Source organism: Erinaceus europaeus, chromosome 1, assembly GCF_950295315.1.
Source record: "Erinaceus europaeus chromosome 1, mEriEur2.1, whole genome shotgun sequence".
In the NCBI taxonomy this organism is placed as follows: domain Eukaryota; kingdom Metazoa; phylum Chordata; class Mammalia; order Eulipotyphla; family Erinaceidae; genus Erinaceus; species Erinaceus europaeus.
This window is the reverse complement of record NC_080162.1, coordinates 160,150,508-160,170,663: the sequence shown is the minus strand read 5'-3', so window position 1 is coordinate 160,170,663 and position 20,156 is coordinate 160,150,508. Positions and strand designations below refer to the sequence as shown.

Genomic DNA, 20,156 nt, shown 5'->3' with positions numbered 1-20,156 from the left:
GGCGGTAGCGCAGCAGGCTAAGCACGCATGGTGGTGCAAGGCGCCTGGCGCAAGGCGCCTGGCGCGGCATAAGGATCCCAGTTCAAGACCCCAGCTCCCCACCTGCCGGGTAGTCGCTTCACAAGCGGTGAAGCAGGTCTGCAGGTGTCTGTCTTTCTCTTCCCCTCTGTCTTCCCCTCCTTTCTACATTTTTCCCTCTCTCCTATCCAACAACAACGACAACAATAACTACAACAAAAAAATCAACAAGGGCAACAAAAGGGAATAAATAAATGATAATAAAATCTTTTTAAAATATTTATTCTCTTTTGTTGCCCTTGTTGTTTTATTGTTGTAGTTATTGATGTCATCGTTGTTGGATAGGACAGAGAGAAATGGAGAGAGGAGGAGAAGACAGAGAGGGGGGAAAGAAAGACACCTGCAGACCTGCTTCACCGCTTGTGAAGTGACTCCCCTGCAGGTGGGGAGCCGGGGGCTTGAACAGGGATACCTGCGCTGGTCCTTTCACTTTGCGCCACCGCTTAACCCGCTGTGCTACCGCCCAGCTCCCAATAATAAAATCTTTTTAAAAACTGGAATAAGACAAAACCAATATGCAAATAAAAAATATTAAAAATTGCATTACAAGTAGCTATTGTTCTAAGCATTTTATGAACCCAACTCATATTAGTCAACACAACTGAGCCCTTTTAGAAATATATCACTACCATCATTTTCATGTGCAAATAAGGAAACTGAGGAGTAGAGAGAATATGCAGTTTACCAGGGATCATATACTTAGTGATAGGCAGAGCACAAATTCTATTCTTGGTATCTTGGAGTCAGAAGTTTTCTTTTAGCCACTGTCTGTGATCTAAAAGGATACTTAGTCTAATGCTGGGGAGATAGCTTAATGGTTATGTAAAAAGTGTTTCATGCCTGAGGCACCTAAATTCCCAAATTCAATCCCCAGCACCACTACAAACCAAAGTTGAGTAGTGCTCTGGTAAAAATAAAAATAAATATAAAAACTAAAAAGAAGAAGAAAAAAAGAAAAACATGGCCCCCAAGGATTTTCCTTCCCTTTGGCAGTCTAAATTCCAAATAAAACATTCGCTTATTTATTGATATTTTTTTAATATTTACTAAATCCCTACTCTGTGACACTTAACTTCTAGGTCAGACTTACCACTCATCTTCATAGTCCAGACCCCATGGGTTTCATTCTTTGTAATCTGCCACCTACTAAATCCCAGGTGATTTTTAGAACAGAACAAGTGAAACCAAAGTTAATTCTGATTTAGCCAGAGGGAAAGAAATGTGACTGGAGGTATCCACAGACAAATGTTTTTGTGGTGAGCTTATAGGGTCTCAATTTCCAATGAAACTAATTATCAATGGATCAGGACTCCTAAAGTTTTCTCCTAAAGTATTCTCAAATATAATCTTCATAATGAAGTACTTTCTTTCTTTCTTTCTTTTCTTTTTTTTTTTTTTTTACTGATAATAAAATAGGTGGAGAGGTTGAGAAACTTACCCAGGTCATAAAGCAAAGAAACTAGCTGAACTAAGGGCCCATTCATCTGAAATCAGACATCAGACCCCACAGGACATCCACAAACTGTCACAAATGAATTTGTGAGCAACAACAACAACAACAAAATCTCTTGATCATAAGTACTGTGGGTGCCCACAGACTCTCAATCCAGTCTTTCCTACTTGTATTTTCTTGATCTCAAATAGAAAAATCAACTTAAAAAGACATCAATGAAAGATTCATCTTACCACTTAGATGCATCTTAAACTATTCTTCTTTTCTCACAGTGCTATAAGTAGAAGTTTTCTAAGTTAGCTACATTATCTGTTATTCTGCTTAATTTAATTACTTACCAGCTCTGAAGGAACCAACATACTAACACTAAATTTCAGCAACTGTCTAATTTTCAATAAGCCTTGAACATTATTCAGACCCTCGGAATTTGGAGGAGGAATAGAAGACTAGCAAAGAAAGCACTCAAAAGAAACACTGTGATTAATCTCTCTGGATTAAATTGGAATAATATTCTCGTCTTGACCATTGAAATTCAGTATAGAAATTCAGTATAGAGAAGCATGCAGGAAAGTGTGCCCCACAATGAGATTCCAGGAATGGGGGAAATATAGGTTCTATAGTGGAAATGTGAGGTTCCTGCTGTCTTAGGGTTCAAAAAGACAATGGATAGTAATTGTCATCATCCCATTATTTGGTAATTGGGTTAACTTTGAAAAGTCCCTTTGTTAGGATTTGTTGTATAGTACCCAGCATCTTGTATATAGCTGTGCCACCGGTTGTTTCTGTTCCCCCTGGTCTAAGCTTTTGAAAGAATAAACATATCAAAGACTCAGCCTATGTATTAAAAAGACTGAGTCTGTGTTTTAAAAAGTTCAAGACATGCAATATATTTTCCCCTCTCATATTAATTAAATAGTGATTTATATGACTATAAATTAATAGGAGTGTACATAAACACCATTCCCACCACTAAAAGACTGTGTCCCTTGCCACCCAACCACAACCACACCCCTGCCTCCCCTGGAAACTGAATGTCCACCCTCCCCCTCACCACAGGGATTTTACTTTGGAGCCCTACTCTAGATTTAGTCAATTCCTGCTTTTAGTTTCCCTTTCTGTTCTTCTTTCTCAACTTCTGTTGATGAGTGGGATCATCCCATACTCATCTTTATCTTTCTGACTTAGCTCACTTAACATAATTCCTTCTAGCTCCATCCAAGATAGAGAAGAGGAGGTGGGTTCATTGTTCTTAGTAGCTGCATAGTATTCCATTGTATATATATATATATACCACAGCTTTCTCAGCCACTCATCTGTTGTTGGGCACCTGGATTGCTTCCAGGTTTTAATTATGAATTGTGCTGCTATGAACATAGGTGTACACATATATTTTTGGTTGGGCATCATGGAATCCTTGGGGTATATCCCCAGGACAGAAATTACTGGGTCATATGGAAGATCTATGTCTAGCCTTGTGAGAGTTCTCCAGACTGCTCTCCAGAGAGACTGGACCAATTAACATTCCCACCAGCAGTGCAGAAGGGTTCCTCTGTCCCCACAGCCTCTCCAACATTTGTTGCTGCTGTCCTTTTTGATACAGGGCATTCTCACAGGGATGAGGTGGTATCTTAATGTCTTTATTTGCAATTCTCTGACAATCAGTGACCTGGAGCAATTTTTCATGTGTTGTTAGCCTTTTGGATCTCCTCTGAAGTGAATGTTTTCTTCATGTCCTCTACCCATTTTTGTATGGTGTCATTTGCTTTTTTGGTGCTAGGTTAGGGTTAGGGTTAGGGTTAGGGTTAGGGTTTCACTGATCTTTTGTATGGTTCTCTTCTTTTCTATGTTTATTTCTGCTCTAATTTTAATTATTTCTGTCCTGATTGCTTTAGGGTTCCTTTGTTCCTCTTCCTCTAAGTCCTTGAGGTGTGCAGTAAGGTCGTTTATTTGAGTTTTCTTGTTTTAATATGTGATTGTATGGCTATGAGTTTCATTCTCAATTCTGCTTTAGCTGTGTCCCAAATATTTTGGTAGCTTGTTTTCTTCATTTTCATTTCTTTCCAGGAACATTTGATTTTATTGCTTGAGTGTCTCTCTGACCCAGTGGTTCTTAAGCAGTATGTTGTTTAGATTCCAAATTCTGTGTCTTTTAGTAATTTTCTGTTTGTTGTTAAATGTTAGCTTTATTCCACTGTGGTCTGAGAAGATACTTGGGATGATTTCAATGATCTTGAACTGGTTGATGCTGTGTTTGTGGTCTAACATGTGGTCTATCCTTGAGTATTTATTGTGTGGATTTCAAAAGAATGTGTAATCCAGTTTTTTTGGGTGAAGAACTCTGAAAATGTCCAGGAGGTCCAGTCTGTCCATCTCTTCATTTAATTCTCTGTGTCTTTGTTGATTCTCTGCTTTGTTGATCTGTCTATGTGTGAGAGTGAGGTGTTAAAGTCTCCCACTATTATTGTGTTACTACAGATGTATTTTTGTAGTTCTTTCATTAGGTGTTTGATGTATTTAGATAGTCCCTCATTGGGTGCATAGATGTTAATAACTGTTAAGTCTTCTTGGCTGATTGATCCTCTAATCATTACGTAATGTCCTTGCCTATCTTTTATTACTTTATTTAATTTAAAATCTATTGTGTCAGAGATGAGAATGGCTGTTCCAGCCTTTTTTTGTGGTCCATTATCCTGTATGATAGTTTTCCATCCTTTCACCTAAGTCTGTATTTATCTTGTGTCAGATGGGATTCTTGAAAGCAGCATATGGTTGGGTTATGTTTTCTGACCCATCCTCTCACTCTGTGCCTTTTGATGGGTGAGTTTAAGCCATTGACATTTATTGATATTATGGATTTAATGTATTGTAGTGCCATTGTTCAACAATTTTTATTTGCTCTGATATATTTCAAGTATTATAGTGATGTTCTTGTTATTAAGAGGTCTTTTAGAACCTCTTTCAGGGCAGGCTTGGTGATGGTTGCCTCCTTTAACTGTTGCCTGTCTCAGAAGGTTTTGATCCCTCCATCTAGTTTGAATGAAAGGCTAGCAGGATATATTATCCTTGGATGAAACCTTTTTCATTCAGGGCTCGATAGATATCTTGCCATTCTCTTCTGGCTTTTAGAGTTTGAGTGGAGAAGTCTGCTGATAGTCTTATGGGTTTTCCCCTGTATGTGACTTCTTGTTTTTCTCTTACAGCCTTTAGGATCCTTTCTATACCCTTACTTCTTTTCATTGTAACTAAGATGTGTCTTGGTGTCTTAAGGTCTGGGTTGATTCTGTTTGGGACTCTCTGAACCTCTTGAATCTTAATGTCCTTTCTGTTGTTCAGGTCTGGGAAATTTTCTTCTATAATTTCCTCTAGAATGTTTACTTACCTTTCCTCTCTTTCTTCCTCTATCAGGCCAATTATACAAATGTTACTTCTTTTGAGATCATCCCATATGTCTCTACTGTTGTTTTCCATGTCTCTCAATCTCTTTTTGAGCTCCTTTATCTCTTAGTTTTCTCTAGCTCATCCTCTGTCTGGATAATTCTGTTTTCTGCTACTGTTAGTCTGCTTTCCCTTCCCTCAGTTTCTTTCGTCAGTTCAGCTATTTCAGCTTTCAGTTCTCTAATTACCTCAAGGTAGCTAGTATTTTACTTGAGGGTCTCTTCTGTTCTTTCCCTAATTCTGCTAGCCCTTTCATCCATAGTTGTCTTCATTTATATGATTATTAAGTTTACTATTGCAACCATACTTTTCTTATCTATGATTATTTCTGGCTGATTTGTAGTTTCTTCTGGCTCTTATCTTCTTTCATTGTAGTAGCAATTTTATTTGCTCTTGATTTAACCATTTTTTATTGATGTGTTTTTCATTTTTATATTTGTTGTTCTTCAGTTGTTGCGTTTTGAGTACAAGCCATGCTATACTAAATACCTTTATGACAAATGCAGTCACCAACCTCTGAAATTACAATAGTAACTAAAGCAAGGATTGAAGCAGTTTTAACAATACCAGTTAGCCAAACAGTTTTTCCAGTCCAAGAAAAATAGTAACCAATCCAAATGAAAAAGAGAGAGACAAGAAAGAAGGGATAGCACAAATAGACAAGTATGCAAATCTACTGTCCACTGTAAATTATAGGGGTAGCAAGAGGAGAAAGGGAAGTAGAGAAGAGACACACACAAAGAGAGTCCACTCTGAGTCAGATTTCTTCCACAAAATAATTCACAAATGAGTATCAGTGAATTTAGAAAGCAGAAGAAGGAGGAAGGAAGAAAATAAGACAAGAATGAGAAAGAAAAAAAGAGCAGTGAAAGAGTTTTTTTTTTAATTAGCTAGTAGGAGGGAGAAGGGGAAGAGTGGATAGAGGAGGTAGGTAGAGTGAAACAAGTTCTTCTGGATAGAATACACAGTCACCTATCAATGGAAAATACACTAAAAGTTAATTTTGGTAAACCTGAAGGTGGGGGGGAAAGGGACACATGTATATATAATAGCAATAATAAAAAAAAATACAGAGTAAAAAAAAAAACCTTACAATCAGTTTGCAGCTTGGATGGCTCACAATTGGCTCAGGCAGCCTGAGCCAAGACAGCCAATTGTTAAAAAAGAAAAAGAAAAAAGAAAAAAAAACCTCTAGGTAGTCTTTCCCAGGCTGGGTGAGGCTCTGATTGGTCAGATATTTGTTATCCCAATTTAGCTTAAACCACTTAGAAGGAAAAAAAAAAGCAGAGGGAATCATAAAGGAAAAAGGATTGGATTCATACCCCTGATGAGCAAGGAATCTTGGTAAAGAAAAAAGCTCAGCGGAGAGCTTACTAGTAGCAGCTCTACAACCCCCAGGATCTGTTTATGGTGGGGGAGAGGGGTGCCCATCAGAAATAATTACAAAATTTCCTTTCTTTTTTCTCTGTTTTCTAACCCAAATTGAGCTATATTCACCTCCTTGGTGTCACACTTAGGAAGCCTTATTTACCATCCTGCTGATGGCCAGGTATCCTACCATTTCCAGCAGTTGTTATTGGAGCTCATGCCAGCAGCTGCCTCCAAGTCACCATCTTGGCTCCACCTTTCCACTGTAAACTGTTAAACCCCCCCACCAATGGAAATTTTAAAAAAGAACATCTTTTTAAAAAAATTTTATTTATAAAAAAGAAACATTGACTAAACCATAGAATAAGAGGGGTACAACACCACACAATTCCCACCACCAGAACCTGTATCCCTTCCCCTTCCCTGATAGCTTTCCTATTCTTTAATCCTCTGGGAGTAAGGACCCAAGGTCATTGTGGGATGCAGAAGGTGGAAGGTCTGGCTTCTAATTGCTGCCCCACTGAACATGGGCATTGGCAGTTCAACCCATACTCCCAGCCTGTCCTCTCTTACCCTAGTGTGGCGGGGCTCTGGGGAAGTGGAGCTCCAGGATACATTGGTGGGGTTGTCTGTCCAGGGAAGTCTGGTCTGCATCATGCTAGCCTCTGGAACCTGGTGGCTGAAAAGAGAGTGAACATACAAAGCCAAACAAATTGTTGACCAGTCATGGACCTATGGGCTGGAATAGTACAGATGAAGAGTTGGGGGGTGTCCTCCATTTTGTAGATAGCCAATAAGCATATTTTAGTTATATTCCAAAGGGTCTGTGGCTATACTAGTTTTTTTTTTTCTTTTTCTTTTTTTTCCCCTGAGCCTGAACTCTGATATGAAGATTATGCATCTGGGGAGATGATGTCATGGCTGAAAAAAGGAACAGAGAGCTGGATCAGGGAAGGGATGAGATCCCTAATATGGGAAAGAGGTATAAATAATGTTGACTGTAAACCCCATTGATTTGATTTGGTCTGGGACCCATATTCAGCTAGGAACCCATGTGACCTCTGCATCCCTATAAATCTGGGCTCACATCCTGTGGTCATGAGTAGGAACATTCCAAGCTGCACCAATATCAGGAACCATCTTCCTCAGGTGTAGTATAGAGTATGTTGTCCAGCCTCCCATCAGAGGATAGAACACTCTCTACCTTTGTTAATCCAAGTTGAGGGCCAGGCCCTATGGGGGCCCACAAAGGGGTCTATGATGAAGAGAGGCTTATCAGCATTATAAAACTGAAAACTCAGGAAAACATCAACTACAGACCATGATTTATTTGTGGGAGGTATTTTGGACAGATGTGCACAGATTCACAGAGGTCTTCAGCCAGTGGATCAAGATATTTATGCTTGGTGTCTCTTTACACAGAGCACTGGCAAAGTTGAAGAAGAATGAGTGATCACAGGGGAGTCAGGAAGAAGACAACTACAAAAGCTATTGTCAAATGTACTATGATGGGGGGGGGGGGTGGAGGGCCTAACTACCATTTGGAAGAAGAGATGTTTTAGAGGCAACCACAGAGATAGCATCATGGTTATGCAGAAAGACTTCAGTGCCTGAGACTCCTAAATCTCCAAACCAGAGCAGAACAGTTCTCTGAGGAAATTAAGTGTGTATGTGTGTGTGTGTGTGTGTGTGTGTGTGTGTGTATTCATGATCAGAGACTGAAAATAGTAATTGCAAAAGATATACAGAAAGTGGAGAACTATTTTGCAACAGGCCTTCTCTACACAAAAGATCAATGCTCTTTAAGTAAAACTAATCAAAGTGCTTTTAAAATAATCATAGTTACTTTTAAATTTTTGAATGTCTCTATGCAAGATAGAAATGAAAGATCTTGGTTTAAACAAAAAAACAAAAATATACTGTCCTGAATAATCTAGAGTGTAAGGAAAGGATGATGACTGGAAAAAACAAGCATCAAAATGAGATAACTCAGATAAATTAACATTTGCTTCTCTTCTGTCTAGGTTAAGGGGGAAGTTGGTAATGTGACAATCCTAATTAACAATGCCGGAGTCGTGACAGGAAAATACTTCCTCCAGATTCCAGATCACATGGTGGAGAGGTCATTCCTTGTCAACGTCTTGTCTCATTTCTGGGTAAATTTTCTTGTTTGTTGTTGGATGAGAAAATTTTTGTGTATTTCTGTAAACAATTGTTGAACCCTCTATCTATAATGACACCATTTGTAAGGTTTTAGCAATGGCCTATCTGTTCAGAATATTTTGTTTCTCAGCCTTGCTTTTGTCCTCAGTTTTCTTTTTCTTGTTCTCACTCTATCTCAATTCTCTTTTTCTATTAAATATTTTTATTTATTTATTATTGGATAGAGACAGAGAAATTGAGAGGGGGAGGAGAGAGAGAAGCAGAGAGACACCTGCAACACTGCTTCACCACTTATGAAGCTTTCCTCTAGCAGGTGGGAACCAGGGGCTTGAACCTAGGACCTTGTGCACTGTAGCAGGTGCACTTAACCAGATCTGCCACCACCTGGCCCCCTCAAATTCCCTTATCAAATTTCCTCTAACCTCTCCAGTTTGGTCCCCAAAACTACTGGGCTCTGGAGGAATCTTCCTACCAAAATACAAATACTCACTATACAAGGGAAGTTTAATTTGTCCATGACTGAAAGAGGAGTTAGTGTAAAAAAGGACAGGGCCTGTTTTAAGAGAGATGTGCACATAGGATTGGGCTTCATAATAAAAGGGGGGGAACACAGGATAAGTGACTGCAAACATCTATAGAGCTCCTGCTCTATAATAGGCACTATTTGAAATTCTTTTCCTCTACAGAGTAGGAATGATGCCATTTTCATCATTTAAAAAATAAATAATCTGAGGCTAAAAGATTTTAAATGACTTGCTTAATATCCAGGTATATTCTGCAATGACCCAAGCTCCAATAAAAAAGAAACAAAAAAAGGAGAATTGATACATATTTGTCTCCATGGTCTTTACTGGGGGCTTGAGGTGTCTAGATTAGTAATGTCCAGGAGAAATCTCTGTGATGGTGAAGATTTTTTTTTTTAAGTTATCCACCAAGGTCATCAATAGGTGTCAGTATCCACACTACAAATCCAACACTCCCGCCATCCTTTTTTTTCTCTCTTTTTCCTTTTTTAAATTTTTTATTGCCTTTATTTGATAGAGACAGCCAGAAATCGAGAGGGGAGGGGAGACAGAGAGGGAGAGAGACAGAGAGAGACCTGCACCCCTGCTTCATTACTCATGGAGCTGCTCCCCTACAGGTGGGGACCAGGAGCTTGAACCTGGGTACTTACACACTGTAAAGTGCGCTCAGCCAGGTCACCACTACCCGGCTTCTCTTCTCTCTCTCTTTGTTTATTTATTTCTATTTTTATTTGAGAGGAGAGAGAGAGAGAGAAACTGAAAGGGAGAAGGGAAGATAAAGAGGAGGAGAGATAGACACCTACAGAACTGCTTCACTGCTCATGAATTGTCCCTTTAGGTAGGGAGCAGGAACTCAAATCCTGGTGCTTGTTCATGATAATGTGTGCACCCAACAAGGTATGCTACTGCCCAGCACCTGAAGATGCTCTCTCCTGTGCATCTCTGCAATCTGGTGGCCATTGGTCATCCATGACTGTGACTGTTGAGAACATAAATAGGTGTTGAAATGACTTAAGCAATATATTTTCTAGTTTTTCCCTTTTGTGATGAACATTTTCAGACATAAAGTTAAAAAAGAAAGTAATAAACATCCATATATATTTATACCTAATAATATTTATTATTTGTCATATTTCCTTTACATATTTTGTTTCTGGGGGAAGTCTTACAGAGTATAATACTTACAGAGTATAATACATAACTTTTCTCCTCTAGATACTTTTTATGCATCTATAAAAAATAAATGTTTTGACATAGTTATATATATGTATTAGATATTTCCTAATATTTCCTAAATTTCACTTCATCACAACTTGCTCAATATTTATCTTTTTTTTTTTAATTGCCACTAGGGTTAACACTGGAGCTCAGTGCCTGCACAAGGAATCCACTACTCCAGGAGGTGATTTTTCTCTTTTTTATTTATCTCTCTTTTTTCAATTTAATACAACAGAAAGAAATTGAGAGAGAGAGGAGATAGGAAGAGAAAGGGAGGGAGAGAAAGAGAGAGACCTGCAGTACTACTTCACTACTAATGAAGCTTCCCCTCTGCATATGGGGACCAGGGGCTTAAACCTATGTCCTTTTACATTGCAATGTGTACACTCTACCAGATACTCCATGCCCTGGCCTCGCCATTTTTGTTGCAATTTTCAGATCATTTCAGTTTAATACATATTTGCATTCTTCATAACCTGAATTATTTTTTGGAAATGAAAATTTATTTGACCTATAACAAATGGGGGGATTTTGGAAATTTATTAACCTTATATGAGGAAAACTATCTTTTTAATGTGTTTTTAATTGAGGATATGTTTTAAAATACTGCTTTTGTTTCAGGGATGCAATTTTACAACTCCTCAAAACATGACCCAACAAAATGTCCATTTTCCTCCAATACAGAACATTGGGAACACTTGTCTCTTTTAATTGCTCCATCCCCTTACTAGCCTCAGAGCTTCATACATGAACTAAAGCTTTATTTATGTTTGATCTTACTATTTCCCTGCACTGTTTCTTAAGTCTCACATATGTATGCCCTCATCACTATATCTATTTTGTTTAGCATAATCTCCTCCAGTTCTATCAATGTTGTAGGAAAAGGCAAGATTTAATCTTTTCTTATAGCTGAGCAATATCCCATACTGTATATATACCACTACTTTTTAAATTTTTATTATCTTTAATTATTTATTGGTTAGGAACAGCCAGAAATTGAAAGGAAGAGGGAGATAAAGAGGGAGAGAGGCAGAGAGATATCTTCAGCATTATCTCACCACTTGTGAAGCTTTCCCCCTACAGGTGGGATCCGGGGGCTTGAACCCGGGTCCTTGCACATTGTAACATGTGCACTCAACCAGGTATGCCACCACGTGGTCCCTTATACCACTATTTCTTTATCTACTCATCTGAGGTTGGACATTTGGGTTCTTTCTATCTCTTGCCTATTCTAAATAGCACTGCAGTGATCATAGTACATGTATCTTTTCAGCTTAGTGCTTTTGTTTTCTTCTAATAGATACCTAAAAGTGGAATCGCTGAATAATTTGGCAAATATATATTTAATATTTTTAGCATTCTCTATTAAGGCTAGACTAGCTCCCACCAGTGGTGTATAAAGGATTCTTTTTTTTTTTTTTTTTTTGTACACTCACCAGCAGCTGTGTGTCTGACCTTTTAGATACAAGCCAAATGTGAAAGTGGTGGTGTTTCTATTCCTACTTTCCTGATAATAACTGAAGTTGAGTGTTTTTCTTATATACCTGTGTGTGTGAAGTGTTTATTTTTCTCTTTTCCCCAGCTTTTGATGGGGTCATTTGTTATTGTTGTTCTTGTTGAGTTTTGTGAGTTCTTTGTACATCTTAGATATAATGCCTTTGTTCCTCATTTTTAATATTTTCTCCCACCTTACTAGCTCACAGATTCACCTAGAGAATAAGTGCTATGTAAATCTGAAGCATATACAACATTTAAAATGTTTTATGAAAGTTTCATTAATACATTGTGTTGACTAAGTGCTCACTCAGCACTTTCCACTCCCTTTTCTGTACCATTATTTTAGAAATGTGTTTTATGAAAACAAGTAGTGGGTTTCTATAATAAATTCATTTTCTAGAATGTCTTTTGAAAGTCATTCACTGGTAGTCTAGAAAGTGGCACCATGGAAAAGGTGTTGGAATCTCAAACATGAGGTCCCAAGTTCAGTCCTTGGTAACACAAGTACCAGAGTGATGCTCTTGTGTTCCTTCTCTCATTAATAAGTAAGGAAATGAATCTTTTTTGAAAAATTTATTCACTAATACATAAAGCTACTAGCACAAACAGATACTCGAAATACCTAATCACTTTATTTCCAAAAGGTAAACTCTTCTCAGTTGGAAACACAAGAAACTAATGGTTTCACACGCACACGCACACACACCAGCTCAAAAGCAGATATGCAGATAGACAAAGTAGGAGGGGGAGGGGAGTTGTGGAAGAATGGGTATAGCATCAGGCAAGAGAGAATGGAGGAGCCAGGTGGCAGTTCATGCAGTTAAGAGTACACATTACCATAATCAAAAACCCAGGTTTAAGCCCCTACTCCCCACTTACCAGGGGGAAGCCTCATGAGTGGTGAAGCAAGGCTGTAGATACCTTTCTCTCCCCTTCAGGGTCTCCCCATCCCCTTTCAATTTCTCTCTGTCCTGTCAAATAAAATAAAAACAAATAAACAAACAAATAAATAGGTTAAATGGCCACCAAGAGCAGTGGGTTTATAGTGTCAGCACCAAGCCCCAGAGATGTCTCTGATAATGAGAGAGAAAGAGAGGGAGAGACCCCTCAGAGAACTTGAGAAAGGATAACTAATTCAGAATTTTCCATTGTATAAGAACTTATGTCCTACTTAATGATGAATGAGCAAATTTTACCAAAATAGTTAAGAATATATCTCATGTTAGACCATTTCAAAAACATTTTGTTTACCATAATATGTTTTCCTTGCACTGAAATCTTACTTACCTCCAGCAATTTTCCTTCATTTTACCAACAGAATAGAGTGGGGGGGGGATTTTGTTTATGGTAAATCTAGGAAAGCAAATATAAAAAGAATTAAGTACAGATTGCTGAAAACTACATGGAGGATCTCAACATAGTAGAGAAACTAGTTCTTGCAATTTTTGCCATGCTAGAACTATAAAATGCTGATTTCATTGTTACCGTTTACGTAAAAGGAAAAATCCATTAGTATCTCTCATGGTCTAGCACATTATAAGCTTGAATATCCTTGAGAAGTGACTATAAAATACTAGTGACTGTTTTGTACTACCACTGAATTAAATACACCAGGAATATTAAATGAACATTTATTAGGTAAATTTATAGATTGATCATTTATTTAGAAAATGAAATAATGAATGAAATAGTGACATGGTGTTTTTATATCTTCCAGACTTGTAAGGCATTCCTTCCTGCTATGATTGAAGCTAACCATGGTCACTTGGTCTGTATTTCTAGTGCAGCAGGAATGTCTGGTATTTGTGGACTAACAGGTGAGTACTTTACTTCACTGTGCTTTATTTATGTTTGTTTATTTGTTTTTGCCTCCAGGGTTACTACCAGGACTCAGTGTCTACATGGTTTCACTGTTTCTAGCAATCAATTTTTTCCCATTTTATTTTTCCTTTTGATAGTAATGAAACACAGGAAGGGAGTTAGAGAGAAGGACAGAGAGAAAGAGAAGGAGAGACATTTGCAGCACTTTTGAAGATTCCCCCCACCGCACCCCTTTTGCAAGTGGGGAACAGGTGTTTAAACCCAGATCTTCACACATGGTAAAGTTTGACTCTACCAAGTGAGTCACCCCTCAGACCCCATTCACTATATTTTGTATTCCTAAATCCGTGCCACCCACAAACTAGGATTCTTTCAAGGAGGAAAAATGAGAGAGAAGAAGAAAAAAGGAAGAAAGAAGGAAAGAAAGAAAGAAAGAAAGAAAGAAAGAAAGAAAGAGAAAGAAAGAAAGAAAGGCAGACGGAAGGAAGGAAGGAAGGAAGGAAGGAAGGAAGGAAGGAAGGAAGGAAGGAAATAAGGAAGGATGGGAAGAAGGAAGAGGAGGGAAGGAGGAAGGCAAGGAGGAAGGAAGGAAGAAAAAAGGAAGGAAAACACATCATCCTAAACCAGAAGAAAATCTATGGTCCTGGTTTGTGGTAGACAGTACCATAATTCTTCTCCATTTCTCTATTTGAAATGACAGTGGTCAGGGAAGACATTATCTTCTTTTCAAAATTAAAAAAAAAAAAAAAAGATGTATCTATTAGTTCATGAGTTTTCTTGGGTTTAGAGAAATTGAACTAATTCTCATCATCTTGTTGGGTATTTAGTGTACAAATACTGAGTAGAGTGTTTGGCCTCATAAATAATTTTAACTATGATGCTTTTCTCCCAATGGCAGGCTAGAGAATGGGGAAGGAATTCTGATTTCTAAAGTGATTTCTAGAACTAACATATAAAAAACTCCATTACTAAAAACTCTTTTTTTCAGATTATTGTTCAAGTAAATTTGCAGCATTAGGTTTTGCAGAGTCTCTCTATTATGAATTAATATTGGAAAAGAAACTTAATATTAAAACCACCATTGTTTGCCCATATTTCATCAAAACCGGAATGTTTAGTGGCTGTATAACCAAGTAAGTGAATTCTCTTGTAGTTTTGCTCTTATTATACTTATTATATATGCCAATTTTGATGTTTTCATTTTGTAGTTTTGATAAATCAACAATGTTAGCCTCAAACAAAAGCATTATTTTTAAAAATAGCTTAGTATTTAAATATAAACATTAAAAAGACAAATTTGAAAATGTGTATCTCATAGTGATAATCCTGTATAATTTCTCCAATTAAAAGTTCACAGGGAGTCGGGCTGTAGCACAGCGGGTTAAGCGCAAGTGGCGCTAAGCTCAAGAACCGGCGTCAGGATCCCAGTTCGAGCCCCCGGCTCCCCACCTGCAGGCAGGTCCCTTCACAAGCGGTGAAGCAGGTCTGCAGGTGTCTGTCTTTCTCTCCCCCTCTCTGTCTTCCCCTCCTCTCTCCATTTCTCTCTGTCCTATCCAACAACAACGACATCAATAATAACTACAACAATAAAACAACAAGGGCAACAAAAGGGAATAAATAAATAAAATAAAATAAAATAAATTTTTTTAAAAAGTTCACAAAAAACCTACAAGGGTTCCAGAAAATGTTCTTTCTTCTTAGGTAGAGAAGCACATTAAAGATACTTGAGTGTTGCATCATCATAATTTGCTGATCTTTATATGCATGGCCACTTTCTTGTAGACTCTTGATCTCATTAATTTCTCTCTTCCTTTCTCTTATTCTTTCTTTCTTTTTCTTTTGTTACTGCCACCAGGGTTGTCACTGGAGGTCAATTCTTACACAACAAATCTACTGTTCCTGAGGCCTTTTTAAAAAATAGAGACAGAGAGAAATTGAAAGGGAAGAGGAAGATAGAGGAGAGAGAAAAAGAGCCACCTGCAGCACTACTTAATGGCTCTTGAAGCTCTCCCCTCTGTGGGTAGGGATTGGGGGCTTTAACCCTGGTTCTTGATCATGATAACATGTGTGTTCTACTATGTGCACCACCCCTTGACCCCTCTTGATACCTTACTTAAATAGGGATATAACCAATATCTACAAAAACTTCCTTCTTGTTGTTGTTGTTCATCAATGGTGTACTGTAGTGCAGTGTTTAGAAGTGAAGCACTAAATTTTTCAGCAAGATTGGTTTCTTATCTGGTCCAAATTTGAACTTACTAAATTTATAATACTATTTTCCTTTTCTGTGGAAAGCTTTTTGGACCTTTTTCCCCAGTTCTAAGCTATCACTAGGGACAATGTCCCTCTAGACAATGAGAGAGGTTTGGCTTCTATTGGTTCTTTGAGAACAGCTTTCCTCCTGGAAATACCCTAATATACTTTAGTTTCCACAAATCCAGTTTTAGAATGTTATGAAATCATAATAATAGCTAAAGTAGCTGATAAAAACATCCTTGCCCAGCAAGATAGCTCACCTAAAAGGGCAGCTGCTTTGTCATGCATTTGACCCATATTTAAGCCTGGTCACTACCGCACTAGTGCAAACTTCAGCAGTCTCTCTTCTCTCTTTCCTCCTACCTCTCTTATTAATAAATTAAAAAATTTAAAATAAGTACTAAAAATTCAATAATGAATGGAATTCCTTCTAAGAAATTAAATGTTTGAGTGCTGGTTATATTTCTTATCATGAGAGAAAACACAAGGAATTTCCTAATATTTACATTTTGCTTGAATATTTAAAGTCATATATTACAATTCTTTACCTAGAATTTAGTAATTAGCACTTATGTTTACAACAAAAAGTGCTACTCTGATGGTATAATTCTTTATTATTTTTATTGCAGATATCCATTTTTGTTGCCCATGATGGAGCAATCATATGTGGTCGAAGAAATTGTAAATGCTATTTTAAAGGAAGAACTTTACTTAGTATTACCCAAATTTCTGTCCTTCACACTGTTAGTTAAACAGTAAGTTAATCATGAACCATCTTTTTTATTATCTGTCTTATCATTCATACCTCTTCTTCTAGAAAATGACTCCATACTTTAATGACAGGAGGAATAAATTTTAATAGTGCAAGAACAATTTATTGGATTATTATTTACTGTGTCTTTGCTGGTCTAGCTTTGCATGCGGGAGACAGATGACCAGGGACTCATGGCTGAGCTGGGAATCAGTATATCGTTTATTAATCAGATACATTGCCTTTTCTGCATCTCTTCACTGGAAGTGACAAGAGAAAGGAAATGACTAGGAGAGGGGGCAGAGCAAAAAAAGAGTGCTAACAGAACAAACATAGAAAGCTTCCATCTAACCAGTGGGGATTAAACCAATACCCTGCAGGCAGGGTGGGACCCAAGTAAAACAATGATTATGTAAATAGACCACATCGTAAGAAATACAAGCAAACTTAATGTGATGATCAAAACAGAAGCTCTTATAAGCAGAATTTAGAAGCATACCAACATGTCTTGATAACTCCAGACACTGAAGATTTAGCTACTATCTAGACCTTAAATAATATAGAATTATTTACTTCAACAGAAACGATGAGCATCCAGATTTGAGTTTTTGTAATTATTTTAAGTCAACTACTGTTGATTTCTGTTTTGAAAATGAAAGATAAAGAAATTGAGTATGTTGCCAGAAAAAGTGCTAAGAATATTTGACAAGCTTTCTCATTTTATTTCATGAAAGAACATCTACAACTTAGAGTAAAATCATGCTCTGGATTTTATTTGTGAATGGATTTCACCCAGTCCTACTTACTTCTTCAGACGTAATACAGAACAACATCTAACTTTCCAGTACAAAATAGTAGGCTTTGCATGATGCTTTGCACATTTTTTGTCTCACTAGGTAATCTGAAACTTAGAGACAATAATTAATTGTTTCAAGGCTAAACAATGAATAGGTATTGGACCAAAGTTTCCAATAGGATTAAGATATTTATCTCTTGCCAAGGGAATAAAGTCCTCTCCTTGTATAAGTTACTATCAGAGTGGAAAGTACAGTGTTATTGGGGGCTGGGTGGTGGCACACCTGGTTGAACACACATGTTACAATGCACAAGAACCTGGTTCAAGACCCCAGTCCCCACCTGCAGGGGGAAATCTTCACAAGTGATGAAGCAGTGCTGCAGGTGTCTCTCTGTCTCTCATCCTCTCTATCTCCCCCTTCCCTCTCGATTTCTGTCTCTATCCAATAAATAAATAAATAAATAAAGATACTTTTTTTAAAATTAGAAAAAAGAAGAAAGTACAGTGTAATTCATAAACCCATAATGTCTCAGCATATTTAGACATATTGAGATACTGAGTTGTGAGATACTGGATTAGTTTTTGCAACCATTTAGCATTTGTGCACAAGGAATGCTAAGAAGTAACCACATAGTTTTTTGGGTTGGGTTTGTGTTTGATTTGTTGTTGTTGTTGTTGTCTTATCTTGTTTTCAGCAGAGCACTCTTCAGCTCTGGTTTATTGTAGTACTTGGTATTGAAAGTAGGCCCTCGGAGCCTCAAGCATGAAAGTCTTTTACATAACCACTATTCTGTCTCCCCAGCCATTGTAGTTGTTTTTATTTAAGAGGCTGCCTTGCCAGTCAAAATCCCTAGAAAACGTGTCATCATACCTATGGTTTCTTGTAAGCATTTATCCTCGCTGACGTATTTGTTACTCCATGAGTACAGGACACATTTCTTAAATTGTTTCCTGTTCCGGGTTCCTGCCTCAGTACAGTACCTAATACCAAACATGCACATAATAAATATTGACTAAGTTGAGCAGAACTAAGCTGAAGATACAGTTCTGCTAGCTTCAAAGAACTAAAGCATTGGCTCTTCTCCTGCACAATGGGAGATCCTGAGGGAACATTTAAAGCCTCCAATACCTCTCCCCAAGTGACTCTGCTTTAGTTGATCTGATTTTCTTCCTGGTTTTTGGTACATAAAAGAGAAAGGCTCACAATCTTTCCACAGAAATCAGTGATTGTAATACATGGGTTACATAGATTATGTATCTATGGCCTAGAAGGTGAGAATTTAAAAAGCTTTCTGAATTTGGATGGTTCTCAGCCTTTGCTCATGTCTCTCACTTAATGTGATAGATGCACAGTATGAATCACAACATCTCACACTGTATGAAATTCAAAAGTTATTTGTTCCAAGAAGTTTCTTTGACTCCTCCAAAAGATTATGATTGGGTGAGAAGGGCAGAAGATAGCTCACCTAATAAAGTGTGCACTTTACCATACCCAAGGAACCAGACTCAAGTCCTCAGACACCCTCTGGGAGCATCATGCATAAGGGAAGTTTTATTAGTGGTGCTATGGTATCTCTCCTCTCCTTCTCTTTCCTTTATCCTATATCTTTTTTTAAAAGTGTGGGGAGTCTATCAGGAGTAGTAGAATCATATAGTCACAAAGCTCCAAAGCAATCCTGATGACAAAAAATAAAATATAAAATATTATAATGCTTTTCTTCTGCTTTTCTCTAGGTTTTTGTCTCCAAAAATGACACTTGATCTAGCTGAATACCTTGGAATGGACACTAGCATGAAAGATTTCTGTAGCAGAGAAGCAAATGAAGTTGAAATTGAAGATGAAAAGAAACTACTATAACCCAATTGTTAAATAAAATAATGAAAATAAGTGTTATAAAGATAGATTGTTTAGAACTCCTCATAGTACTAAAACATTCCAGTTGGGGCATTCCAGAGGATGGTGGAATGAGAAGCTGCTAGTGGATAGAGCTCCAACCACATCTACTGGAAACGGTAGGATTTTTTGCCTTTAGTAGGCCAGTCACTAAGGGGTCCTAGCAGTAACACCAAGGAGGTGACTATAACTCAGTTTGGGGTAGAAAATAGAGTAAAAAGAAAGGGAAAAGAAAATTTTTTCTTTTAAATTATTATTCCCAAAGCGTACCCCCACACACACACATAACCAGTTCCTGGGGACCAGAAATCTGCTCCTAGCAGGCTCCCCTGCCGAGCTTCTTTCTTTACCAAGATTCCTGTCCCACCAGGGGGTGCCATTCATTCTAATTCTATTCCCTTCTGAAGCCTTTGGCCTTTTTTCCGTTCTAAGTAGCCAATCAGCTGCCTCTACTCAGGGGGACTGAGGCAATCTGAAGCCATCCAAGCTGAAGACAGGACAGGGTTTTTTACTCTGTTCTATTTTATTATCAATACAAGATAAATGCGTACCCCTTTCCCCTCTCCTTCAGGTTGACCAGAATTAACTCTTAGTGTATTTTCCATTGCTAGGGGACCAGGTGTCTTATTCACTGCTAAAATAACTTATTTCACTTTTCCTACTGCCCCTACCCATTCTCTCCCTTCCCCCCACATAGCTAATTAAATAATAAAAAGTAAATAAATAAATAACTCATTTCACTGCTCTTTTATTACTGTTCTTTTTCTTATCTTTTTCTTTTTTCTCTCTCTCTTCCTTTTTTTCTTCTTTTTCTCATTCTTGTCATCCTTCCTTCCTACTTCAGCTTTCTGAATTCACTGATACACGTTTGGGAATTATTTGGGGGAAGAAATCTGACTCAG

At 37.7% G+C, this 20,156-nt stretch overlaps 1 protein-coding gene across 1 annotated transcript in view; it reads left to right on the top strand.

The window, feature by feature from the left end:
• LOC103121032 (short-chain dehydrogenase/reductase family 16C member 6-like) overlaps window positions 1-19,260 on the top strand; it is a 22,069-nt gene extending 2,809 nt beyond the window's left edge. Inside the window, exons 3-7 of the mRNA XM_007531524.2 lie at window positions 8,359-8,490; window positions 13,454-13,553; window positions 14,546-14,690; window positions 16,443-16,568; window positions 19,095-19,260. Coding sequence (XP_007531586.1) covers window positions 8,359-8,490; window positions 13,454-13,553; window positions 14,546-14,690; window positions 16,443-16,568; window positions 19,095-19,218 — 627 coding nt within the window. The 3' untranslated portion in view covers window positions 19,219-19,260. The remainder of the gene's footprint in view (window positions 1-8,358; window positions 8,491-13,453; window positions 13,554-14,545; window positions 14,691-16,442; window positions 16,569-19,094) is intronic.
• The last annotated feature ends 896 nt before the right edge of the window (window positions 19,261-20,156 follow it).